This window comes from Sprattus sprattus (assembly GCF_963457725.1).
Source record: "Sprattus sprattus genome assembly, chromosome: 3".
Taxonomy (NCBI): Eukaryota; Metazoa; Chordata; class Actinopteri; order Clupeiformes; family Clupeidae; genus Sprattus; species Sprattus sprattus.
In genome coordinates, this window is record NC_137922.1 from 37,242,363 (window position 1) to 37,269,862 (window position 27,500).

The 27,500-nt window shown below is 43.4% G+C and overlaps 3 protein-coding genes across 3 annotated transcripts in view; 2 read left to right on the top strand and 1 right to left on the bottom strand.

Annotated features, from left to right (window-relative positions):
- Positions 1 to 12,491: 12,491 nt before the first annotated feature.
- LOC308362740 (myeloid-associated differentiation marker-like protein 2) lies at positions 12,492 to 14,788 on the top strand (the record flags this gene model as incomplete). Its single annotated transcript, XM_080835467.1, has 4 exons — positions 12,492 to 12,561; positions 12,643 to 12,761; positions 13,925 to 14,177; positions 14,277 to 14,788. The coding sequence occupies 4 exons, from the start codon at positions 12,492 to 12,494 to the stop codon at positions 14,786 to 14,788; spliced, it is 954 nt and encodes a 317-aa protein (XP_080691593.1).
- Positions 14,789 to 15,873: 1,085 nt separating this feature from the next.
- Positions 15,874 to 16,746, top strand: LOC308362741 (myeloid-associated differentiation marker-like protein 2; the record flags this gene model as incomplete). Its single annotated transcript, XM_080835468.1, has 1 exon — positions 15,874 to 16,746. One exon carries the CDS (start codon positions 15,874 to 15,876, stop codon positions 16,744 to 16,746), a length of 873 nt encoding a protein of 290 aa, XP_080691594.1.
- A 110-nt stretch (positions 16,747 to 16,856) lies between these two features.
- Positions 16,857 to 27,500, bottom strand: part of mss51 (MSS51 mitochondrial translational activator) — a 15,997-nt gene continuing 5,353 nt past the window's right edge. The window contains exons 4-13 of the mRNA XM_080835469.1: positions 25,072 to 25,196; positions 24,230 to 24,793; positions 22,369 to 22,462; positions 21,425 to 21,623; positions 20,846 to 20,910; positions 19,864 to 20,013; positions 19,587 to 19,711; positions 18,762 to 19,325; positions 18,361 to 18,475; positions 16,857 to 17,630 (exon numbers count right to left, since the gene is read on the bottom strand). Of these exons, the coding sequence (XP_080691595.1) occupies positions 17,441 to 17,630; positions 18,361 to 18,475; positions 18,762 to 19,325; positions 19,587 to 19,711; positions 19,864 to 20,013; positions 20,846 to 20,910; positions 21,425 to 21,623; positions 22,369 to 22,462; positions 24,230 to 24,793; positions 25,072 to 25,196 (2,191 nt within the window). The 3' untranslated portion in view covers positions 16,857 to 17,440. The remainder of the gene's footprint in view (positions 17,631 to 18,360; positions 18,476 to 18,761; positions 19,326 to 19,586; positions 19,712 to 19,863; positions 20,014 to 20,845; positions 20,911 to 21,424; positions 21,624 to 22,368; positions 22,463 to 24,229; positions 24,794 to 25,071; positions 25,197 to 27,500) is intronic.

Sequence of the window (27,500 nt, forward strand, 5' to 3'; positions counted from 1 at the left end):
CAAAAAAATAAGTGGGGTGAACTGGCAGTCGACACCTGATACAACATTAGCATATTTATTTGCCAATTCCATATGTATTGTGATTTTTCTTTTAAAGTACATTGATTCTGTTAATATGAACTATTACGATGACAATTTAAGCTTCTTAAGAAATGTTGGCTTGAGGAAAATCGTCTCTAAAAAGCACACATAAAGCAAGATATCATTTTATTAGGAAGCCCTTTTAAAATCATCAGTTGATTTAATATATCCACAAAAGTAACATAACATCAAGAGCTCACTCAGCTGGCACATATTGCCAACCGCCATACAACAATGTTGACAGGAAGCTCAAGCAGCATACTAATCTCTTCATTAATTCTGCATTATATCCCAGAAGACCCGTTTATCAAGTCCTTAAGATCTTCTTAGTTCGCTACTTGGCTGGCTAGCAAGACATGGTAGCCTGTAAACCTCACATAATGACAATAAAACATCTGATTTATAGTTGGAACATGATATGACACGATATGAGGTTGTTTGTGATGTAGGAGAAACTGCAATAAGATTTTGAGAGAGGCCTCTTTGGTGAAAGACTATGAAAAAATCCTGCATTGTCAAATATATGCACCTAGAATAATGACAAAAAAGTTTGCCTAAGTTTAGAGGGTCTTTAGAGGGTCTTTAAAGGGCAAAACATGTCCAGGAAAACACCGTCAGTAATGCTGCCAAGAAAATTGTTTAGACCTAGAGGCCTTTGGGGATGTGTGTCGCCATTCAGATATGCTTTGGGCGCATTCCCACAATAAGACTTTACGTTCTTTTTTAATTAAATGAAAAGAAAAGAAGGATAGAGAGCGTGTGTTAAAGATTTAGCATTTAGATAATAACATCAAACACAACATAATATAGTACTAACTACTAACATAAACGCAATTTTGATTTAAAAGTGACAGATAATCTGCCAGGCAAAAGTCAGACAAACAGAAACACTTTAAAAGAAAACTTTAGAAGTTTAACTAGAAATAGTTTAAAATTCAGCTTGCCGTGTCCTTCACACTAATGTGCCTGTATTGTTTCCTCTCTCCTTCTCTCTCTCTCACTTTCACTGTCTCTGTCTCTCTCCCAAACACACACACATACACAAAGCATGTACCACATACACCAGATACACTGTTTCCAATGTAAGTACTTGATGATGTTCGTATTATTCACAGTGTGCGTGTATTGCAATGCTACCATGACTAAAACAGAGGTGGTTCTAGAGACACAAGCAACAACAGAGGTGGTTCTAGAGACACAAGCAACAACAGAGGTGGTTCTAGAGACATAAACAACAGCAGAGGTGGTTCTAGAGACGTAAGCAACAACAGAGGTGGTTCTAGAGACGTAAGCAACAACAGGGGTGGTTCTAGAGATATAAGCAACAGATCTGAAATACCAAGAAAGCCTCATCTTTAGTTAGTGGAAAAGTAAAGAAAATCTCATCTGAGAAATTCTTTTGTGAAACCTTAAAAAGCTTCTACTTTGTTTGTGGGATGTCCATTTATGCTAATGAATGAATTCAATCTCTTTTAGAGTGTGTTAGATTGGGTGGACTGCTTTTAGAGATGTTTACTCTTTTCCTGCAGTGTTCAGCAATTAACTTAATGTCATGTCAAAGAGACAGGAAATAAGCCCTATGACCACACACACACACACACACACACACACACACACACACACACACACACACACACACACACACACACACACACACACACACACATCACTCACTTCTTTGTATTGTTTCAGTGTACTAATTTCTGACATCCTTCAAATGGAACTCCACAGTGAAAACAGCACTTTAAAGGAAAGACGGGAACACAAACACAAACGCACACACGGGATGCTTGCAGCGATGACTCAGCAAGACGCAGCAGCAGCTTCCTCGTTTGTGTCCAGAAAAGCAGTGATGTCATCGTGACCATGGTTATGGCCAACCACTGAGCTATTATTAAGATCTATGAAGAGTGATGGATTAGCATACCCATTCATCTCAATGGAAGTGTTCAGCCACCGCATTCTGTCATGGAAATAAACTCATTCTGTATGGATATTCACTTTGTCACTGAATGTGTCAAAAGACTAGTCACTGCTATATATAAAGTACTATATACCATATAACATTGATATAATATTTTAACCATAACATAAAGACATGTTACAATAATGGTGTTTCTGACCAGGTTTTCTTTGTCAAAAAACACACACACACACACACACACACACACACACACACACACACACACACACACACACACACACACACACACACAATTAATATATTTACTGTTGAAAACCCACAGAAGTTCTTGTGTCAGCCAAACAGCTGAACACATCAGCCAGTAGTGTCTATATTTCAACTAAGAAAGATGGTGGGCATCTGAGTATAGTCACACAATTTTCCACCCCATCGCTTCCCTTTCATGGGGGCTTTGAGGATGCAGGCACAACCTCTTTTCAACACTCTTGGTTGGTAGTCCATGAGGAATTGGCTTGAAAGCAGCTCAACTCAATTACAAAAAATCCCTAAATAAATGTCTTTCTGCTTCAGTTAATCTGCAAAAGTATCAGGCACTGCAGGCATTACTGATGAGGGCCCTGCCCAGGGAATTATATCACCTCAGTGCTTGGGTTTATTGGGTGTTTGGGTGTTTGAGGACAACATTGGTACAATTCATTTTGACTGCATCAAACGTAGGCTATGTATGTCTGTGTAAACTGAAGTAAAGACTGGCTTTGCAAATGTATTTATTTTGCACAGATTCTCAGCCTTAGTCATTTACAGCACAGGGAAGATATGACCTTTACCACTGTGTCCCCCTGGATATCCCAACCCTGACCTGAGTGTTGCTCCTGCCTTGCTTAGGCTGTAGAGCCACAGGAACACAGCTACAGTTCCCAAACATGAGGATAGGCATTCATTAACACAATGGCACCCCATGTTTACTATCTGGTGCTTTGGTTATTCCGGAAGTCAATCCATCTCACAATGTCTACAAGCAGTCAAATGCCGCAGCTGCTCAATATAATGTGGAACTGTGAGGCAGTAGGACGTTTTGTTGGATAGCGGTCCTCCCACAGTATCAAATGGGCTGCAATTTAATGGTGAAACACACAGATTTGTCATTTTAACGCCATTGTGGTACAGTAATGGCTGTCGTGTTCTGGATTGGAGCATCTCTAATTGACTGGCTGCCTCGCTCATTCACCCCATTCTTGAGAAATAAGACTGGTGCAGGGGGACATTCAGATGGCACAATACTCCGCCTGATTATACATTCAGGTGAAGGCAATACTGTGACAAATGAATACAACCATGAACTGCCAGACAGAGCTATGCAATCACTGAAAGGGAAGGTTCACACTTCCAATTATTTTTCAATTATTTCTCCATACCCAAAAAACTTAATGGTATTTTTCATGAATCACAATAAAGAATCAGACTCTAAAATGCTAAGCAGCTAATGGACAACCATGACCAAACAAACACCAAATAAATGAACAAATCTGGATGACTCTCTGTTCCATCCGTATGTGCTATATTTCATGTCTGTTGAAAGCTACCTTGCATGGGTAAAAACATCCCCAGAGATATCACATCAAGGGTAGTTTAAGAATTTGCACTGGAGAGTGAGTTGAATCAAACAGATTCAAAAACCTGCATGTGGCTCATATAGGTGCCTGAGTAATGCCTCGTTGCTGTTTCTACACCAACCACTGCCAAATCATTCACATCCACATCAATCTGCATCTGTCTGATTCCAGTGTCAGGGTTCAAGAAACCACTCTAGCCCAATCTTACCCTAAGAGCTCCTCCATTGTGGCTCCATGAATTGCTGCAGTGGCTCCGGTGACTCCAGTGGCAGAGTTCAGTCCTGAATTGAGATGCCTTTACCTGCCACTGTGATGGTCAGTGCTGCCCCCGTGGGATTTCCTCTAAGAGACAGAAAATGAGCGCGAGAAGGAACAGGGGGAAACACAAAGAAAGGTTAAGCTACTGTGTAATTTGTCTTCATTAAGTGTGGGGAGATGAAGTGATCCAGTGCAACAAACACACACACACACACACACACACACACACACACACACACACACACACACACACACACACACACATTACTTCCAAAGCCTCACTGACAGCCCTTAAAAACATTCATGAAGACACCCTTATCACCACTCGCTGACGTAGACACACACTAACACACTCACAATATGCCTGTGAACCTACTGGACTATCTGGCCCTAGTAAGAGCAGCACAAGAATCCTGATCTGAAGGAAAGAGAAAGTTCGTTATTCGTCTGAGATGAATTAACATTCCACTGCTGAGGCATGTTGGTACCATGAAGAGGATGCAGAGCCAGCATAGACGCCATTCTTTCTGCTTAGAAATGCTGCACTCCCTGCAGTCCAGGAATAACATGAATATTAACAAGACTGCAAAAATATTCAATTCACTCACACACACGCACACACACACACGCACACACACACACACACACACTGACACACACACACACACACACACACACACACACACACACACACACACACACACACACACACACGCACACACCTGCACACACACACGCGCTTGCACACACACACACACACACACACACACTCCACCTCCGCTGAAGCCTGAAGCCTGAAGCACATGAAGCTGTGCATCACTGCCTGCCCAGACATATAATGCACATGCCAATTACTCAACCTTGCCTATGAAGAAGAATAATGCGTTCCGCATAGGATACTAAATATGCCAAAAGGTTTTCATTTTAGAAATGACAAAAACAAATGGAATAGTTTGTACCTGTGCTTTATGGATAAAAAAGACTATTATAGACAATACCTAATCTGCCCAACCAACAGTAGTATTGGCAGACAATAAATCACAGACTGGGCCTAACCCAAGTCAATACGGTCTGACCTGGCCTTCTCACAGATGTTCTGTACTGCTGGTGTCAAGCTGAACAGCACAGACCACCTGGGGGCCTCCTTTCATGATCCCACAGCAGGTACCTCTCGAAGTGAGAGGATCTACGCAAGTGTCTGAACATCATAGCACAGTTATACTGAATGAGACTGGACCCTGGGGCTTTAATCATGGCCCCTTTTGTGTGTCTTGTGCGTCAGCTGCTGGCCTCTTGCCAAAGGAGGTCTTAAGAGGTTCAGAGTAAATATTGGTCATATATTGGGAAGTATAAAAAAAAGCAATGAAAGGAAGAGGGGAGCTGTTCATTTCCTGCACCTTCTGTTGTGAGTCTCTGTGGGAAACTTAAAGTGAACTGTTAAGAGGTGAGTATTATTTTATCACATAACATGACATCAGCGTCACTAGTTGGTTCAATTCAGTAAGTGAAAATGAACTAAAACATTTGAAACCCAAAGGAAATCAAAGAAAATAGCCCCAACTGTCACAAAGTCACACCTGTAAAACTAGAACACTATACATAATATTTGATTTAAAATTAAATCAGAGTTGACAAAACTGCATCCTCTATCAAAACAGGAATGTGTATTGACAAGGTTTAAAGGCAGTCCACGATTCTGGACAAATTTGAATTTAGTTTGTTTCCCATTTACAAAGCCAGGACTGTGTATGGATACCAGAGTTGTTTTGCATGCAAAGAATGGGCAGCCAGAGAATCATGATGTGCTGAATTTGACAAAAAGTGTATTGGATTAGAATCGTGGACTGTACCTTTAAAATCCTGGCAACACAGTGAAATGGCCACAAAACTTGGTGCTGAAAAAACAACTATGTCATGGTTGCAGTGGTGTCAAGGTTAAAGCAGCACATTTTGGATCATGTGACTTCATCCAAACTCTGCTTTCAATAACTGTCTCAACCACTCACAACTCTATTCTATCATGCCGAGTAGGTTGCACTTTAGGTGCTGCAGGCCCGAGTTGCAGTACTATTGTAATCTTTTACGGAAATGGAAAAGGTGATCACATGTAGCTATCAGCCACTAACTAAATGGAAACTTTCAGACATGATCATTTATCACATCAGATGACAGCTCAGGCTGCATATTAGACCACCAAAAGATATCCACTATATCAAACACACACTACACTACAGTGGATGGTTTCTTGCTGTGACTTTACAGCAACCATAATACCATGCAGTGTCAAGCTTTGTTTAAAGTGGTATAACACAGCTGACATAATATACTTCCTATATAGTTAGGTTACCTTACCGCTCACCGTCTGTTTTTTATTATTATTATAATGCATTATAGTGCATTTATCCATTTAACAGCCGAAAAAAATGTAATGCAAGAAAAAATTAGACACCTTTGAGAGTATGTCAAGCTTTTTGTCAATAATTGATTGCTTTTTGCCATATCCATCTGTGATTAGGTTCAATGTGAATAACAGGAATACACAAACACTCACAATTGCACCACCTTTGATCACAAACCATAACATGACCAAATGAAACTCAACTTTGGTATGATATAAAAGGAAATAACTTAATCACATTAAAAATTGAAATCATAAATGGTCATAGTCAGTCCACAATTAGTCCATAACCTATGTCATATACAGCCCTCACCCTCAACCAGCCATTCACTGACTCTACTTCCTCTTACGGGTAGGACAATCCCTGTGTCCTCCAACCCTTTCCTGTCTGTATTGTGTTGTGTTTGAGTGTGTGTATGTGTGCAATGTGCATGTGTGTATGCGCTTGTGTATTTTCTCAGTGTGCATGTGCATGCGTAAGTTTGCCAAGAGAGAGAGAGAGAAAGAGAGCGCGCAAGAGAGAGAGAGAGAGAGAGAGAGAGAGAGAGAGAGAGAGAAAGATGGAAGTGCAGCTCCAGCAGTAAGCATCCTCTTCCTGACCCGCTCCATGTAAACACAGGACACACCTTACCCTTCACTTCCTTAGTCTCTCCCTCTCTTTCATCACACATACTGCATACTCGTAAACCATGCTCTTCTTGCCCCTGACTTCCTCACACTTCCTCACCCACCCACTAAAACACACACACACACACACACACACACACAAAACAGACACACACACATACACAGCAGACAGAGTAAACAAGTGACCCCTGATTTGCTCCAGGGCCCGAGTGCTCACACATGCTCTGTAATCATAACCTTTCCCAAACAATACTTACACAAACACACACATAAAGACACCCACGCGTTTTTCAGTTATCTGTTGCCTGTGATGCAAAACCGATACTTCATAGCCTATGTATTTAAATTACCATTGTTGCTATACACCTTAACTACATATCGTATTTCGTACTTAGTTTTAATTTAAAAACATGTGTTACTTTCAGACCTATGTTGTCAAGTGCTGTGTTTCTGTGGGATTGTCATGACAACAGTTGGGGCTATTCAACTAAACCCAGCAGCGTTGATCGCGATAATCTTAAGCAAGCTGCAACCCTTTGCCTTAGCCTGCAGCTTTACAGTTGTTTTGAGCTGCAAGTGTAGGGTAAATACATTTAACAGAAGAGAAGCAGACCTGTTAAGACAGAATATATATAAAACCACTCCAATGTGGGTTTATCAGTAGCATACATACCTTCCTCTCACAAAGGAGTCAGGGAGACAGTGACCGCGTAGGAATGCACTTTCAACAACTCCAAGAAAGGCAAGCTGCAAATGCTGTAAGTTTGTTAGATGTTTTCACCGCCATGCGCCGTGTCTTACGAATAATCATTTACCACTTGTATACTAAATCGCTCGACAAATATGAATATGTCCACTCACTGTTTCGCATTCCCCGCCCCGTCTACTCATTCATGGTTAAATCCCGCGTTTGGCTTAACCAAGACAACTTGCTCCGCCTCGCAGCGGCGCTTCGTTCCGCCCAACAGGACAACACCAATCTGCACGCACGAGGGAAACAATTCTGTTACCAACAGCGGCAACGCAAGGCAGAGACAGTGCAGGTGTCCGTCAGTCTGGAAACATCTCTGACACTGACTTTCTGTCACAAAGTCTGCCAAACAGGTAGGCCATCCCGACACAGCCCAATAAGACACTTAAACTTAAAGGAAGTTGTGAAATATATACGTTATATTACATTTTACGATACAGGCCTAGTAGCTTAGTAATTTGCCGAACTAATAGAGGTATATAGAGATAAAAAGTGTTTGTTTGTAAAGGCCTGTACCATGTTGGCCTGAATGAGGTACCATATTAGCATAGTAAAAAAAAGAAAGACACAATACCTACATCAAACAATAAACTAAACCCACATAAAACACATCTAACCAACTCCAACTAAAAAGGAAAATTACAAAAGTACAGTAAATAAGAACAGAGTAATTTACAGTAGCCTACACAAGAGACCACTCATTACCAATATGAATGATACTACTTATGAACATCACATGTTCATTCAATAATTTTAAAAGTGTTAGCTAAAACACGTAAACAATTCTCAAAAACAACTAAATCCAAATCTCTAATAATGAGTGAAACATTGAGCACCGATAGGCTCTCTGTCATAGCACTACTGAGTCTGTAATCCTGCAAATTGTTCAAACTGTCCAAATTACAGTATTACTTGGTTTTCCCAAGCCTCATGGGAATGTCCCATATGATTAGTATGTTGGAATGCATTTAAGTCCAGCAAAAGTGAAGTTTTTTTTTTTTTTTACGTTAAATACGAATTACTGTTTATTTTGTAGTCAGCACTCAAGTCTATGTCACATACATGTTGATACTGATTGAAGACATTTTGATCCAAGAGAAGGGATACAGGTTTAAGATGCTGTGGCATTGACTCAAGTGCACTCAAAACTCACACTCAAGTTGACTTGAAATCTATTCTGAAACTAACAGGTAACCAGTGCAGTAATTTTTATACATCACACACCAGTATTAAAATCACTACACTGGTTACCTGTTAGTTTCAGAATAGATTTCAAGATTCTCTTACTAGTCTATAAATCACTCCGTAACATGCACCTGAATATATATATTCAGGTGCATGACTATGGAGTGATTTATAGACTAGTAAGAGAATGTATGACAAACATGCTCGCAAGGTACACACCCAGTAGATCCCTGAGGTCCTCTGGCACTGAACTCCTCACATTTCCAAAAGCCAGGACAAAGAGACATGGGAAAGCAGCTTTTAGTTTCTATGCCCCCAGCCTTTGGAATACTCCAGAATACATAAAACGGTGGAAACCTTTAAACAAGCACTTAAGACATACCTCTTTAATCTCGCTTATCACGCACTGTAACATTTATCTGTTTACTTATCTATGGAAAATATGTGTCTATTTACAAGTGTTTGTACCGTACAAATAAAGTTTGATTTGATTTGTTTTGATTTGATTTGATTTGATTTGATTTGATTTGATTTGATTTGATTTGATTTGATTTGATTTGATTTGATATGGTGAAATTCTCCCCACATTCTGCAAATTGTTAGTCCAGTGTATGGTCTGACAATTGAAATAAAGATAATTGGGGTAAATGGTACCTAAATTGAAAAAAAGCCAATGTCTCCTGTGACATCAAATCAAGGTGGCCCCAAATCAATCAGAACTTAAATCAGTCTGTAAATCACGTGTCCCTGGCAAGGCAGTGTGTGTGTAGGGGGAGGGACGCTGGGGTGACTGAAGGGATGGGATGTGTCTGATTGGTACTGAGCTTCATTAATACTGTTGATGTGTTTGTTTGGCTACTGAGCTTTACTAATACTATTGATTATAATGAATCAGAATCAAACTAGACTACTCTACATTAACATCAATTCACAGACCACACATTTCAGTCATTTCAGCTTTTCTTTACCTGTATAAAGCATATTTTTAAGATCAGTACTTATATAGCTATGGCATTCAACAGAATAAAGTAATTGGTAAAGAAAAAAAACAGTAGTCAATTAAATGTAGGAAATATGAATAAAATGATCTTAATTGAAGACATAAAGATTTATAATTTTCAATCAGCCATCTTGTGGAGGGTAAGTCTTTGCAGTAATTTAACCCACAGAAGCCTTCAGGTTCAAGCTCAATGCAATGCAAGCTCAATACCTGTACTGTTTATCAGATTTTCAGGATGTCAGTCCCCACATCTATTATGAAGGGGTATGACTTGGAGTGTGTGTTCCTATGTACACCACAAGGTGGTGCTCTCTCACAGCTAAGAATCAGTGGAACCTTGGCTCCTGACAGTCTGAATGTCCAAGGCTTTTGGCTTGATGGCTCAGTTTGTCTGCATTTTAGGTCATAATGAATATTAAAACTAAAAGCTTCTTTCCTTATGGTTTCTATTTCATACCTCAAATATAACATGCTCTGATACATGTGGCCAGGAGAATAGTGTGGCCTTTATCCAAAATATATACACATTGCTGACTGAGTTGAAGCATTCTTAATAAACTGAAATCTGTATCAATTATAATGAAAAAAATAAAATAATTATTAAAGAGCTGTAAGCTAAATGATATGACTGTACTGTGGTGAAACACACATTACCACAACATACCAACGTTTTTATTCAAATCAACATTTTATTGATTGAAAATGTGAGCCATTTTCAATCAATAAAATGTTGATTTAAATAAAACCCTGCCATCTACTGTATAAAATCATCCAAGGCCGATACTGGCATGAGTCAACCATTTTTATGTCATGATATACATACATTTGAGTGGAGTAAACTCTCTGTCCCTCAGGTATTATATAGATCTGGATCTTAACCATCCCTCTTAATTTCAATGGCTACTTAAGCCCAGGAAATCCCAAATTGATTGCGACATCTTTAAAACTGTCATCACACGGGTGCTCACTTCCAACGCCATTCATGTGGAAAGCCAATAAAGACACATAACATGACAACAGGCACTAAAAATAGTGTGTCCTCTTTGCGGATTGGATGTTCCCAGCTTGAAAACTGACAGCTCATGCACAGGTTTAGTGTAGGACACGAGCCCCCTCACACATGCTTGTTGACAACATTTCTTATTTCAGGAAAGCAATAAAGTTGACTGGCTGCTGAGTATTGGGTCAAGGCTAATGCCTTGTAGCCCATTCTATTGTAGTGATTGACAGTTGTATCTCTGGCATCTTTGCCGTTACACTCAGGCACAAGCGTTCAAACACTGATACAAGATGGCAGATGGGCACGGGCAATTATATCTGCGGGCACAAGAGGGCAAGTGTAGGCAAGAAACCTAAACATCATGGAAAACCACGCATCGACTCCAATCGCTAACCGAAAACTACACGCTAACTTCAACTAGGGAAACCACAGAATACGCCCACATTTTTACAATAAATGACTCACTCACACATTCACAGTGCATTCTGGCACACAACTAAGTCACACACACCACCTGGAATACGCACACAACATGCTCGCTACACGCCACATAGCCCCGCCTAGGCAGGTTAAGTGTCCCCATCAACCCAAGCCTTAAGCACAAAGCCCTACAGTCAGGCAGGAAGCTCTTGTGGGTGCTGTGAGTGCCCTGGACACGTTTCCGGGGCCAGTAGACTGGGCAGAGACCCATACCTTCCGCTCAGGACAAAGACCCATACCTTGTCTCCAGCGACAAAGTCTTTCCCCTGATACCAGACATCGTTGGCTCAATTCTGGCTTGCCTCTACCTCATTTATTGTCCACTTACTGGCCAGCTCATGCACCTCCTGCAGCCATGCTCGCAGGTTACGGTAGATATCCAGTCTTCTGCCTTTGGGGGCAGCCTAAACACCAGGTCCACGGGGCTTTGCAGCGAACATCAGGGCTGCTGGGAGGCTGGGCTGGGCATTAAATATTTGTAATGCCCAGCCACCGACAGACTTCACCAAATACAGCAGCTTTCGAAGATCTGCCTCTGGTCAAAGAGGCACTCAAGGAGGCACCAACAGCTGCAGGATCTGGTGCTGCAATCTGGAGTCCGCCAGTGCAGGTACAGCAGCCCGTTCTGGATTGCGAAGCCAGGCCACGGTGAGTGGAGAGCCTTCGTCTTGGGTTCCAAGGCAGAGATGTCTGCCCAGGGCACCGCTGGCCCAACCCCACTCTTGGCTGCACTTGGGTGAGGGTAGGATCTTGTGCCTGGGCACTCCGCAGCCCCTCCTCAAGGGGCTCCCATCTGCCATGCTTTCAGATTGCTACTGCTCGTTGCCTCTGAAGGTTGCTTGTTACTCTGAAGAGGGATGTTCACTGCTCTGGACGAGTAGAGAGCACTGCTTGTTACTCCCACTGACTGAAGAAGGCTGCCCACTGCTCTGGATGTCTGTAGAGGGCTATCGACATGCTCGGATAGGGCGGCTCGCAGGGCAGCTACCACGGGAACATCTGCTCTCTTTTCTCAACACTACCGGCACTGCTCTGCTTCACAGGGCCCCCTGGACAGAGCATCCGTGTAGGCGGCCAGCTTGGTGGTGAATCTCAAAGTCGTAATCTTATAGAATCCCAAGCCAGCTGCCCTTTCAGGGTGGTGCGGTTGCAGTCTTCATCTCAGTCAGCCAAGATGTCTGTGAACTGCCCCAAAAGAGCTGTAGCTGCACTTGTTGACTCTAGTCCAGTCTGTTGCAAGCTCCGTAGGCACAGCTCCTTGATGGCCTGACGGGTCTCACTATCGGTGGTGTTGTCTGTGTGTTGGTCCCCTGGAAACTGTTCAGCCCTCTACCCAGTGGCTGCTGGCTGTGAGGGGGGCTGCTCAGGCAAGAAGAGCTACGGCTTCAGCACACAGGCGGAGCTGTGCCTGCGACACGTCCACACGCAGTCCCCCACCTGGCCAGCAAGTCCAGTCCAACCATGCGAGTTAGGCATGTTAGGGTGTTATTTGTTAGTGTGAGGTGCTCTTAGAAGAGATTAGTCTTCAAGAGATTCTTGAAGATAGTGTTGGACACCTCTGCTCGGATAGCTTTTTTAGTGATGATATTGTTTTGGATCGATGGATTGGACAGGATGACCAGGAGTTAAGTCTTAGAGAGGTTTAGTTGAGGTTGCCATTCCTACATCCATGTGGATATGTCAGAGAGACAAGCTGAGATCTGTGCAGAGATCATGGGGTGATTTACCTAAACTAACAGGGTAAGTCTTTCAAGTATTTTGCAAAAGGCCATTCCTGCTTTAAATGTCGTTTAAAATACTTTCCCTTGTGCTTTTGGCAAATAAGTGTGCATTGGACTGGAATGACCTATCAGCGTCTATTGCTTTAGACACTAAGCCACTATCAGTGCTGGTTCTATAGCCAGAAGGACAAGCCTGCTGTCCAACAAGATGTTGATATCAAGTGTACCTTGGCATTTCTCCAAATGTCTTCCCAGCCAAGCTGTATGGTTCGGGGGATTCCTGTCTACTCAGCCTCATGCCAACTTTCTGTTTTGTGGTGGTTCTACCAAATACATGTTGGCAATTGCCTTACCGGGTTTCTGAGTTTTTGAGCCCTTATACTGTGTGTCACTGCCACACCCTACCATGGGTTTGGTTTCCATGGGAACTCCAGCATCAAATCCGTATAAGCTGAAATGGGTTGTTGTGATGATGTGGACCTTCAGTAATGTCTTGCTGCTTCTCTGGCTCTGCCATCTTTTTTTGCATTACACTAGCATCTGATCTAACACCACTGTAACACATCTTCATAAGAAAAGTTAAATTCCACTTTTACATTGTTGAAATACTAGGCGTGCATTTCCCCCCACTATCCCTGTGTTTATAAATTAAGATAATATCCATTTTACTGACAGTATGTTATACACGTCACCTTAGTTGAACTCCTCCTACTTCATTCATCAGTTTAGAGAGAGAGAAAGAGAGAGAGAGAGAGAGGGAGAGAGAGAGAGTGCAATAAGATAAGGTTGGCAAGACGATCCACACCCAGCAGCCATAAGGTGTGCACTGAAAAGTATTCTGTGTTTATTTTCTTTACCCCTGTGTTGCCTCTCTGCTTCTGTCCAGATGGATAAGGTAAAGTTCTCCTGCTCCTCGCTCTTGAGCATCCGCGGGTTACTGCACATAGCCCAGGTGGTAGTTTGTGTCGTCACCTTCATACTGAGTGGATTTTCACCTAAGCCAGGGCACAGCTACTGGATATACTGCATGATCATCTGGCCCCTTAGTGCCATCCTCACCCTGGTCATCACCGTCGTGGAGATGTTCCTACTCCACTTACTTCTGAGGTTCTGCATGGACTGGGATGACTTCACCACAGGTATAGCTTTCATTAGCTCCCTCACCACCTGTACCTGTGCCATCTGTTACTGTACATTTTATCTCTGTCTGAAATGTCTGTGGGACTGGCTGGTGGCAGTTCTGGCGATCGTGTGTTGTGCGCTCTACATCTTCGAGTTTATAAAGGACAAGCTGGACTCCACGCGCTCTGTGAAATACCTCGGCGCCCTCCCTGGAATCTTCAAGACTCTGGAGGCGTATGTGAGCTGCCTCATCTTCATCTCGCTGATGGGATACCAGACGCAGGCGGGGCTGATCTGGTGTGTCGTGGCTTATATCATCCCCTTTCCCATAATACCGATCGTCATCGCGGTGAATGTGATGAAGAAGCTGCGAGACTGCCTGCCTTTCAGTCTGACCCGTGTCGAGTTCCTCATCCTTGTCATCTCCGTGTTGCTCTACATCAGCGCAGCAATCCTCTGGCCAGTCTATACTCTCCGCAACAACCCTCGGCCTGATGACTGCCCAACAGGTGGCTGTGCGTGGAGCTTCTATTTTTTGGTCACATTCATGACGTATGTCAACCTCGGCCTTTTCACTGTGGAATTAGTGTTCACACTTCTGGGGCTATGTGGGTTCAAACGTTCCTGACATACATGGACAAACCAAACCGAACACCCACAATGTAAACAACCAATGTCTGTCGCAATAGCCTTTTGCAGTCTGTCTTTTTATTGAAAATGTTTAAAACATATCACATCTATTTAATATCATGTTTGAATTCTATGTCTGAATGCTAGACAGATTTTCTTTTAGGCCAACACCTTGCTTTTTTCTGGCTCACCAATAAACTATATAAACTTATATTAAAGGGATACATTTTTGTAGATAATTAAGATTTAGGTGTGGGTTACTTTGTGCTTGTAAGTTTGATGGTCGATCCTACTTGCCAAAATTAAAAAATACAGCCATGTTTCCAGTCTTTTTTGACTTAAACAGTATCCATTTCACAGCTCAATATGTAGGCAAAGCATACATGCATCCTTCCAGGCTATATGTAAATACAGTTCAAATGGACAATGATACTGGATTATTTAGAGAGTTTATCTTGGAGTGGGAGACTTTTTGAATGGTATCCTCTTTAGCAAAAATCTATGGAGAAAATCATTCCTTTTTACAAAGGAGAATGGTAGGATGATGATTCTCCATATCTGATATACACTTAGTTGTCCAACAGAATCTAATTGATCTGAAAGCATGCTGTTATTTCCCATAAAAGTGGTGTTGTCAACTGGAAGTCCAAATCTGCTTTGTAACAAACCACATGGTGGAAGTACTGTTTTCAGCATAAAATATCAGCAATGTTAAAACCTAAGTCAAAATATTAGAACCTTAGTTTCAAATATTGAAAACTGTTTGTATTAGTGTCTTACTGCTTTACTTTGTACTACTGTTGAAAAGAAACAATTTAACCCCTGATTGCGGGCGTCATGTGGTGTCCCTTACTAGTGTGCAATAATTATTCAAGCCATGTATGCCAGAAGTGACCAGTATGTTAATGAAATACTGCATTTGCATCCAGAGATCTCTTCCACAGCAGGTAAGTCCCATCAGAGGGCAAGGAGTGGTGAACAGGATCTCAGGCACCAACGGACACCACATCACACTGCATGTGTGTGGGAATCTCCCTTCTAAGCCTCTGTGAGTTGTATTGAGTGAGTGGAGAAAGCACAGTTATGGGATGTTTAAGTAAGTCCCACAGCCTGCGTGTGGTGGAGGCAGTGCTGTGTGCTTTGGCTCTGCTCATCCCCATGATCCGGAAACAGGCCATTCACCCATACAGCGTGTGGTGCGAGTTTGCTTGGGTCTTCTGTCTCATCGTGGCCGTGGTGATCCTGGTGGTGGAGAAACTGAAGCTGGACCTGCTGCTGACGCTGTGCCTGCAGAACTCCTGGGGTGACCTGGCCACGGGTCTCACACTCCTCTGCGCCCTCATGGTCCTGTCCGCCTCCGTCATCTACTCGGCGCGCTTGCTGACGTGCACCTGCTTTTTGGAGATACTGTGCGCAATCATCTCCTTCGTTGCCACGCTGGTCTTCCTGGTGGATGGAGTGATGGCCAAAATTAAGTCCCCGGGCAAGGGGTACCTTTCTGCCGTGTGTGGGGTCCTGCGTTTCACCGAAGCCTTTCTGGCATGCATGCTCATCGCCGCGTTTGCTTCTTATTTCCTGGGTGTGAGTCCTACACAAATCCCACCAGCCATGGGATGGTGCATGTTGGTGTATGTGGTGTGTTTTGCTGTGACGGTCCTGATGATACTGTTTAACCTGGTGAAGCTGCTGAAAGCCCTTCTGTGTGTGGATAAGATAGAGGTGCTCGTCAATATCGTAGCTGTGCTCCTTTACCTCTCGGCTATAATACTATGGCCCATCTATGGGAAGCGGCATTACTCCAGCGCTTTCAAATTCGACAGTGACCAGCGCACGACATCGAATTATGGCTACCGCTACCGGGACCTTATGGCTGTGACGGCCTTGACGGCGATTAACTTACTGCTGTATATAGTGGATTTGATTCTGTCTGTGCTGGCACTCAACCAACGCATATGATGGAGGAGAGTTAGCAGGAGAGAGCATAGGTAATATTAGCAGAGCTTCAGACTACTGTATTAGTGCATTTAGAAACATTTTGAAAGCAATAAAATTCAGCATTGTCCATAAAGTGTTGTCAGTTTTCCAGTACTGTTTGTTTAATGCCCTTTTGAGTGCCGTATACAGTACAGTGTGTACACTCAGATAACCCATCTGTCAGATGAAACCATTTGCATGTTATGGATTTCATGTCATGAAGATGTCCTTTAAATTCTTACAAAAATCTTATAAAAAGAGCACAAAACACAAAGACATCCATATCCAGATATACACTGAACACAGAGAACATTTCTATAATTTTCCTAACGAAACACATGGACCACGAGACACTGTCAATAAGATAGTATTCAAATATAGATAGTAGCTATATTCTGGCACTTCAGAGAACATACTGTCTGTTTGCTAATGCAAATAATCACCTCACACAGACCCAGTACCCGAGGAGCCATTGTGTCCCACTGTGTGTGTCTGCCACACTCACATATACACACAGGTAGACACACACACACCCCCCCCACACACACACACACACACACACACTCACACACACACACACCCACACACACACACACACACAGGCAGCCACACACAGAAAGAGAGAGAGAGAGAGAGAAACCAGACTAAGCGTTAGGTTCAGGTGCGTTTCTGAGAGCTAGTCCTCCTCCTCTCTCTCCAGCAGCCCCTGGAAGCAGATGTAATGGGCGCTGCAGTAGATCGGAGGCTTGTTGGGGCTGGCCTGCACCTGCTCCGGCTTCAGGGATCTGAAGGGGTTCACCACGGTGGCCTTGATGTGCATTTCCAACTCCAGCAGGATCTGAAGAGTGTACTCCAACTCAGGTTCACTACAGTCACACAGAAACATAGACACACACTTAGAAAAAAAGGTGCTCCTCAAAGAACGGAGAGACCTACATAGACAAAAATAGCAAGGTTCTTCTGAAGTCCCTCTACACCACATGTGTCAAACTCAAGGCCCGCGGGCCTGATCAGGCCCAACAAGCCATTTAATCTGGCCCGCCAGCTCCTCAGAATTTTGCAAAAAGTTCCATTGATTTGAATGAGCAACGATTACATTTTATATGGGTTGGCTAATTTTACCTCATCTTTTTATCTATCAGAGCTTGTCTGCCGTGGCCGCTGGTATGTCGAACGCACCACAAATACTGCAAGTCCCACAATGCACTGTCCCCGCGTTGGTAGCATACGTCAATTTAGGGAGCGCTTGCCCCACTGTCCGGGCCTCGACTTACACCCAATTTTTTATTTCGGCCCTCTGTGTATTTGAGTTTGACACCCCTGCTCTACACAAAGGAACCTCTATTGGCAAAATAATTCCTCAGGATGAATGAAAACAGATTCTTCAGCTGCAAGACAGCATGGTGAAAGCTCATACCTCTTTTATTCTAATTGAAGAAGGATACATTGAGTGGAATGTTTGAATAGATAAAACTCTTGTTATCATCAGTAGCCTACTGTGTGTGTGTCAATGTTTCACATAGCTCTGCACACTGAGTCAGCTCTGTAATGCTGCTGCTGCTGGATGAAAGGAGATGGAGAAGATTTGTCTCTTACTCTGTGGTGGTGAAGAGACATGGTATGTTGTAATCCCGCAGAAGCAGCAGAGTTGGCAACCAGGTCTGGTCCACCTTCTCCTCCAGGTCCATATTCTCCTCACTGGCATCCACACCTACACAGGGGAGTTGGGAAGACACTTTCAATATGTATCAATACTGTTCCAGTGAGTTTGCAGCATGCCATGTACTGACAGAGTCTAAGAGTCTGAAGCACTTGATTGGCTGGGGATTGTTTATGGCTCAGTGTGACCCACTATGTTTGTATTACATTTACAGAGCCAGGACTGTGTACGGTCACTGGAGTTTTTATGAGCGCAATTCGCTGAATTTGACAAAAAAGTGTATGTGATTCGAATCGCGGACGACACCTTTAAGTCTTTCAGTATTCCTTTACTATACCTGGGTTAAATCCCACCACCAAGTCAGGTTTGGCTCCCTCCCCTTTCTCCAGCACATATTCCCAGAACTGGTGGTAAAGGCCCTTGTAGCCGCTGATGTAGGTCTTCCCTCTGGGCCCAAACGCTGTGAGTGGGGGACGCATGGCCTTCCCCTCCACCACCTCCGGCCCCACCATCACCACCTCAATGCCCTGGTGTCCAGGGAACATGTGGCTCAGCTCGTCCATGTCAGTGACTCGGGCCTGCAGGGTCTCACTGTGGGCAGCCCCCACTACATGAATGGTGAGGGGTCGGGAGTAGGGGTCCAGCTTGAACAGCTTGATGGCCAAACCGATGGTCAATGGCCGAGAGAGGAACTCGCTACACACACGCCACACCGACTCTCTCAGATCGGCTTCCTTTGGACGTGATTGGCCAGCATTGTCCCAAAGCTCAGTCATGTTTTTTCCAGACAGGATGGGGTCCACTTGAGAGGCCAGATCCCCCTGCATTGAGAGCCAGTCTTCCCAGCTGTTGACCTCTGCAGCAGGACGGGTCCATGCGTTTGTGGGGAACGGGAGATCACCTTTAGAGAAAAGAAAGTTATTGTTAGATTTGTGCAATAGAGCTTTTCTGTGCAATAGAGCTTTTCTGTTCACTTTCAGTCTTAGTGAGTAATGTTTCATTGTTTTTACTTTTTGTGGCCAGGACAACCAAACAAAACCTTTAACTAACCCCTAAAACTGAACATGGTAGTGCTCCATGTTTCTGTTGCTTGAGAAAGTCAACAGATGAGCCAATAGACATAAAAAAAAAACAACAATGAATTACTCTCATGGTTCCTCACCTTTGTAGATGAGCCACTCCACCCGTCTGTCTATGGCTGCACATCGCAATGTATTACACAGCTTCTTATGTTGGGGCCAGTGCTTCTTCTGACAGTCCTTACAGCAGTAATATACATTCACACATCTAAAAGATTTAATTGCAAAAAGAAAAGAAACAGGAAGAGAAAGTAGGTGAAGAGAGAGGTTAGGAGAAGAAGTAAGTGGTTTGGTTGCACTGTAGATTTTTTTTTACTGGTCACATATTTTCTGGGTGATTGGGAGTATCTGTCCACTTACTTTCCACAGCGTTTCAGGGCCTTAGGATCTGGTAACTGAGCTGGTTTTCTGTCACAAGTTGCACATACCCTGAACGTCTCCTCCATCTTCTCAAACATTTCTTTTTGTGAGCGAAAAGCCACGGCATTGCCTTTGCTCTGAGGAGCAACACTAAACAGACAGAGAAAACCCGTCTAAAGGCATAATGTAAATAATGCTTTTTTGAGCATGAACAGTATTTGAAGTCTACACATTCAAGATTACAGAGAACAGTACAGAGTCGTATGGTACTACGGAGTACAGCGACTGATTTATGCCTTCGTAAGGCTTAAACCGAAGTCTTAAACTGGGTAGACACTTTTAAGTGTCACTTTTATGTTTACCCCGTGCATATGTGGGCGCACCTGCTTTTCTGAACGAGAACAATTCCTTCGCAAGTTCTATTTTCAGACCGCTATTTTTAGACCTGGTAACCATATAGGGAACAACGCCTGAAAAGTTATATGATTGCATGTTTTAGGACTTGAGATCAACATCAATAATATTACAGAATGATATCAGGCTCTGCGTTTCCATCAGCATACGTATGCTCGTACGGGAGCGTTGCCCCACGCGTCACTGACGCTTATTATGCCAAAAGGACGCGCGCAAAGGATTCCTGGTTTTTGAAAAGTGTGTTTGAAACCGTCTTGTGGCAATTACACACATCCATGCACACAGCATTGGATATTTACGTTTCCGCAAGGATTTGTTCATGGAGTTAGTCAATTTCGAAGACTATAGGCCTACATTTTAGGTTATTTTTAACCGCAAAATAAAATCCAGGCATAGGCAAAATTCCATGGGTTGATTAGACACGTGACACAGAATAACGATGCATTTATTTTCTTACCTTGTGGGTTCTGTCATATTGAAGTTAGATGAAACAACAAGCAAAACGTTCCTTCAGCGGACTTTTCCGAAATGGTATTAGACGCCTCAAGAAACGTTTGCGCAAAGAGACCCCCCAACACAATTTATACCCACCAGCTGCTTGTGCTCGTGTTCAGGACCCTTCTGGAGGCTTCTCTACGAGAACGGAACGAAGATCAAATGGCAAATCACCGATGTCGGAGATTTCCCATCCCGGCCCGAGAGTGAATATATTCTACAAACACCCACTCAGAAACTTTTAAACGTCTTTCACGTTCGTATATAGAATGAAAATATTATTAAAAGCAAATTATAACAAGTAAGAAATAAATAAGTAGGAAACACCTCTGGAATTAATCTGAATGTTTAATTGATTGCTGTTTGCATTTTTAAGCTTATGTTATGAATATTTCAAATGCATACATTGACTTGTTTGAACCAAATAAAAAGTCAAGGACGACATGGAATCAAGACGTGTAGGTAAAAAATAATGCAAACACAAAAGACCTCAAAGAGATATAAAACACTGAGTTTGTACATCCATGACACACACTAACAAAGAGACAAGGATATGGGGTAGGAGGGAGGGAGTGAGAGAGAGAATAGGCCCAATAATTTAGGCAGAGTCGCATCAGTAAGCTGATCAGGAAGTAGATAAGAGTCTTTAGGCCTGCTCTGCCTCGCCCTCCTCCTCTCTCTCCAGCAGCCCCTGGAAGCAGATGTAATGTGAACTGCAGTAGACTAAAGGGTTGTTGGGGCTGGCCTGCACTTGCTCCGGCTTCTGGGATCTGAAGGGGTTCACCCCAGCTGCTTTCATGTCCATTTCCAACTCCAGCAGGATCTGAAGGGACTCTTCATACTCTGACTCGCTACACACAGAGAGCGAGAGGGAGAGAGAGAAAGAGAGAGCAAGTGAGTGAGTGTGAGAATGAGTGAGTGAGAATCTCTCTAAGAAAATACATTCGATTTTTGGTGAGCATTTGATCAACCATCAATATGCATTACACGAGTTTATTCGTATACTTCCTATTCTGACCGCTAGGAGGCGACAGTTGAACAGCAATTCTCCACTCACTTATGTTTTCATTTCATTCTTTGTGGGAAGTACAATTGATGGAGACACCTAATTCAGTAAAAAGATTGCAGGCTTCTTGCATAATGTTAATGAAAAATGTGTAGTTGCTGCATGGTTTATTTCCAATTATCTAGTGGGAGGTAAGGCTTGTAGTGACGTCGTCTTTCTGAATCCTGTCTATTTGCTATACCTGAGGTGAAGTCATCAGCAAGTCTAAGAGCTTTTTCAGACAAAATTAGAGTCAAGACATTTCACTCACAAATAACCAACAGTAATTTGAATATTATAAAGAGTGTTGGGAGAAATAGAGCTGGTGATATCTTATAGTTAGCCCAAGTACCCACACTGGGGCAAATGTTTGAATGAAAGTCATATCATTGTAATTATTTCAGATCAGTTTTTGGTCAGAAAGAAAGAAAGAAAACTACCTCATGACTAAAAGTTGAGTATAGTATGTTTGGGTCAAAGAGTGATTCATCTGTGACTATGGACCGAACACTGTTGCCAAGTATTGCTCCACTTCAGAAATGTTTACTTACTTAAACACGGTAAACATCGACGGGATGTTGAAGTCTCTGAGCAGCAGTAATGTTGGCAGCCAGCCCTCTCCTAAACCATGTGATGCATGGAACCCTAGGAAAAGCAGACAGTATAAAGCCAGCTGAGCTCTGAGTCATGTTATTTGTATCTGCCAAAGACAGCTGTCCCCATTTCATCATTTTTCATATACAGAAAGCATATCTCCCTCTGCATAATATGTGCTGATATGGTGTATCGAATGTCAGGGGGCAACCTGTACATGCTATCTGTCATACATGGGGTATGTGTGGTGTTTAGGTCTTCAGCACTCATCCATCTGAGAGATCCTAGAGATCTCCAGGCCCCCTAAGACTCTCTCTGACCCATTCTTGTGTAAGACCTGGGTTGAATAAATAAACTGATCACTGGTTTCCCCCGCTCTGCCTTGTGCTCAGTGTTTTTGTGTGTGTGTGTGTGTGTGTGTATGTGTGTGTGTGTGTGTGTGTGTGTGTGTGTGTGTGTGTGAGTGTGTGTGTGTGAGTGTGTGTGTATGTGTGAGTGTGTGTCTGTGTGTGTGTGTGTGTGTGTCTGTGTGTGTCTGTGTGTGTCTGTGTGATTGTGTGTGTGTTTGTGTGTGGCGCCATTTGCCCTACTCTTCCTTACTCTGTCTAATATGTATATTTAGCCCTATGACACCGACTGTGATAGATGAGACTGTGTGTGTGTGTGTGTGTGTGTGTGTGGGGCGTAGGCCGTAGGGGACACTGGGGCCAGGGGGGTGAGGATGATGTCTTTACGTCTACTTAGCGGATTGAAGGAACCTGTAAAAAAAAACAGCTGTCAAAAAGCAATCCTTTTTTCGACTGCTTACTTTGCTGATGATCTGACCTGCAAACAGCTGTCAGCTCTCATTACCACCTCTATAGACAACCAGTATGTGTGTGTGTGTGGTGTGTGTGTGTGTGTGTGTGTGTGTGTGTGTGTGTGTGTGTGTGTGTGTGTGTGTGTGTGTGTGTGTGTGTGTGTGTGTGTGTGTGTGTGTGTCTGTGTGTGAGTGAGATAGAGAGAGCCTGTTGGTCTGTCGATAAATGACCTGAAAGAACCTGACCTAAGGTGAATACGTCTATGTGATATAAATGCATATGAAGAAACTCTTTGTACATGTCTCTGAGGAAGAGATCAGTTGCAGCTTGTAAGACATTCTGTGTGTAGTTGCGCTAGTGTGTCTGTGTGAGTGCGTGCGTGCGTGTGTGTCAGTGTGTGTGTGTGTGTGTCAGTGTGTGTGTGTGTGTGTGTGTGTGTGTGTGTGTGTACTGTGAGGAGCTACTGAAACCGAACATCTAATGCCAGATTTGTCCACCTGTGCTCATAAATCATCTGCGAGGGCATTAAAAGTCAGCCTTAGACACTCATCCACACCCCCCTTTTTACACACCAACACACACACACCAACACACACACACACACACACAGACACACACACACACACACACACACACACACACACACACACACACACACACACACGCGCGCGCGCGCGCGCGCGCCCGCGCAGCACAGCGTATTGCATTTCCATTCTTGGCTTCTAAATATGAGAAGTGTCTTAGGCAACTGATATGTACCTTCTTTTAGCAGCTAAAAGCTGTAAATTGCAACGTATAACTCAAACCCTAACTATTCTCAACAATCTGTGAAAACAGAGGCTGTGCAAGGGCTCTGCCACTGGCCATCTTCACACTGCTGAAGGAGACCACCATCACTATTCCAAAGTCACTGCGCCTGTAGGTAGAATGACGTCGGTTGGTGTTTCTGTTCAGCTGTGTCTGTGTATACATGAGAAAATCATACTGTACAATGCTGTACATATGAATACATCCATACCTGGGTGGAATCCCACAACTAAGTCTGGCTTTGCTGCTTCTTCCTTCTCCACCACGTCTTCCCAGAACTGGTGGTAAAGGCCCTTGTAGCCGCTGATGTAGGTCTTCCCTCTGGGCCCACCCCCACTGAGTGGGGGACGCATGGCCTTCCCCTCCACCACCTCCGGTCCCACCATCACCACCTCAATGCCCTGGTGTCCAGGGAACATGTGGCTCAGCTCGTCCATGTCAGTGACTTGGGCCTGCAGGGTCTCACTGTTGGCCGCCCCCGCCACATGAATGGTGAGGGATCGGGCGTATGGGTCCAGGTTATAGAACTTGATGGCCATACCGATGGTCAACGGCCGATGGAGGAACTCGCTACACAGACGCCACACCGACTCTCTCAGATCGGCCTCCTCAGGACGTGGTCTGTTGACGCTTTTCCAAAGCAGGGTCATGTACTTTCCAGACAGGATGGGGTCCACTCGAGAGGCCAGATCCCCCGTCATGGAGAGCCAGTCTTCCCAGTTGTTGACCTTTGCAGCAGGACGGGTCCATACGTCTGTGGGGAACGGGAGTTCACCTGAGACAATAGGAGTAGGGTTATTAAATAACAGCTTTCCTGAAAAAAGATTCTTTAATTTCCATACAGTGAAGCTTTTTAACTGACATTTAAGGACTGGCTTATGCAGAAATTAAACTTAGAATAATCTTTTTAATAGGTCCTATTCAAATGTATTCTTTTTTAAGTGAAATTCAAAGGGAGGCAGAATAACAGGTTAGAAGCACTTGCTTTAAATATAGGAAATAATAAGAATTGTATTTCCGTAATATGATTTTTTTTGATAGGTTTACACTAACCTGTTGTAAATAGCCATTCTACCAGTCTGTCAATTGCCACTAGACGTAACTTCTTGCAGAACTTCTTATGAAGAGGCCAGTCCTTCTTCTGACATTCCTTACAGCAGTAATACAGATTCAGGCACCTAGAGGAGAGGAGAGAGACAAGGAGAGGAGATATAAACACAAATATAACCGATGATCTAAATACATGAGCTGCCAGTCTGGGCAGGCACGCCACAACTTTAAATGTTTTTTGTGGTTGTAGCGTGGTGATGCTATATGGGTGGCATACTTCTCATTGTCACAGCAGCAAGGATCATAAACTCTGACCTTTATCTAAAACCAATCTCAGTGTGCGCTGTCGTAATGTCTACTGTGCACATGCCAAGAGCAGGCTCCACAGAAACAGAGTGCTGGAGCCATGGAATGCAGGTAGGAGTCTACGTGCTGATTGCATGGCGACACGGGGGGCATGACTTGGGCGTCTCGCCGCTGAGGTCATGAGGGTGTCCTGTCAGATGCCCGAAGCAGCAAAGCCCCAGCCATGCATGGTATTCGACCTCAGGGGACAAATCACTGAGCACCGGCTCCACACCGATAAAGAATGGATATCTCACTGGAAAAAAAATGCTAATTTCTTATTAATAAAGGGATTTTGTTTCTAAATCAGCATGTATTGTGCCAATTCGTAGTGTCATTGTGGACGAACGACATACTGAGGGAAGGCTAGGATGCGGTGGGTTGTTATTACAGTGCATGAAATGCCCTGTATTGTTATTCCTAGGCTTCTTCTTCTTCTTCTTCTTATTCTTGTTACCTTTTTCTGCGATTAATTCAGCCCGAACCGCTTAACGTAGAAACTTCATTCAAACTTTGTCGCGTAGGTCTTGTAAACGACACTTATGCTATGTATTTTTCACTTTTCTAAACTTTATACTTTTTAAGATATTAAAGAAAAACGAATATAAATGTCTCCCATTGACTTACATTGGGCCATTATGACATCATAATAGGGTCTTTAAACTGGCTTGCACCTGTGCTTCACTGACAGCTGCACCAAATCAAAGGAACCTCTACTCTCTCTGTCCCTCTCAATTTAACTGTAACTAGGAACATTAAGACACCATCCATTCTCTATTTTTTTCTCTCCATCTCCCCATCTTTCTCTCTCAGTCAACTTTCTCTCACACTCAATCTCTCTTCTTCAATCCATTTTTATCTCCTTTTTTCAATATTTTCACTCTCTCTTTATCTCTTCATCCAGAGCCACTCTTGTTCACTATTCTTTCCTTCTTCCACTCTTCTTTCCTTTCTTATTTTCTTCTTTCACTCTTCTTTCCTTTGTTCTTTCCTTCTTTCACTCTTCTTTCTTTTCTTATTTCCTTCTTCCACTCTTCTTTCCTTCCTTCACTCTTCTTTCCTTTCTTCTTTCATTATTTCACTCTTCTTTCCTTTCTTCACTCTTCTTTCTTTTCTTCTTTCCTTCTTTCACTCTTCTTTCCTTTCTTCTTTCCTTCTTCTGCTCTTCTCTCCTTTCTTCACTCTTCTTTCCTTTTGTCTTTCCTTCTTCCACTCTTCTTTCCTTTCTTCTTTCCTTCTTTCACTCTTCTTTCTTTTCTTCTTCCTTTCTTAACCTTTGCATTTCATGCACTGGTATTTCCTTCAGGAAATGCATTTTCTAGTTTAGAGCTGTCATTTGGCAGCAGGGGTTTTTGTTGGTGTGATACGGAGGGGTGGTATCACTCTGTGTCCTGGAGTGGTACTAATCAAAGCCAAGGCCACAATCCCTTCTCACTTTATGAGGGAGACCACACCACTGGGACAGTCACAGCTCTCAGCCTCTCTCCTGTGATAGCCCTCATGTTCTCTCTCTCCTGTGATAGCTCTCATGTTCTCTCTCTCTCCTGTGATAGCTCTCATGTTCTCTCTCTCTCCTGTGATAGCTCTCATGTTCTCTCTCTCCTGTGAGAGATCTCATGTTCTCTCTCTCTCCTGTGATAGCCCTCATGTTCTCTCTCTCCTGTGATAGCTCTCATGTTCTCTCTCTCTCCTGTGATAGCTCTCATGTTCTCTCTCTCCTGTGAGAGATCTCATGTTCTCTCTCTCTCCTGTGATAGCCCTCATGTTCTCTCTCTCCTGTGATAGCTCTCATGTTCTCTCTCTCTCCTGTGATAGCTCTCAGCCTCTCTCTCTCCTGTGATAGCTCTCATGTTCTCTCTCTCTCCTGTGATAGCTCTCATGTTCTCTCTCTCCTGTGATAGCTCTCATGTTCTCTCTCTCCTGTGATAGCTCTCATGTTCTCTCTCTCCTGTGATAGCTCTCATGTTCTCTCTCTCTCCTGTGATAGCCCTCATGTTCTCTCTCTCCTGTGATAGCTCTCATGTTCTCTCTCTCCTGTGATAGCTCTCATGTTCTCTCTCTCCTGTGATATCTCTCCTGTGATAGCT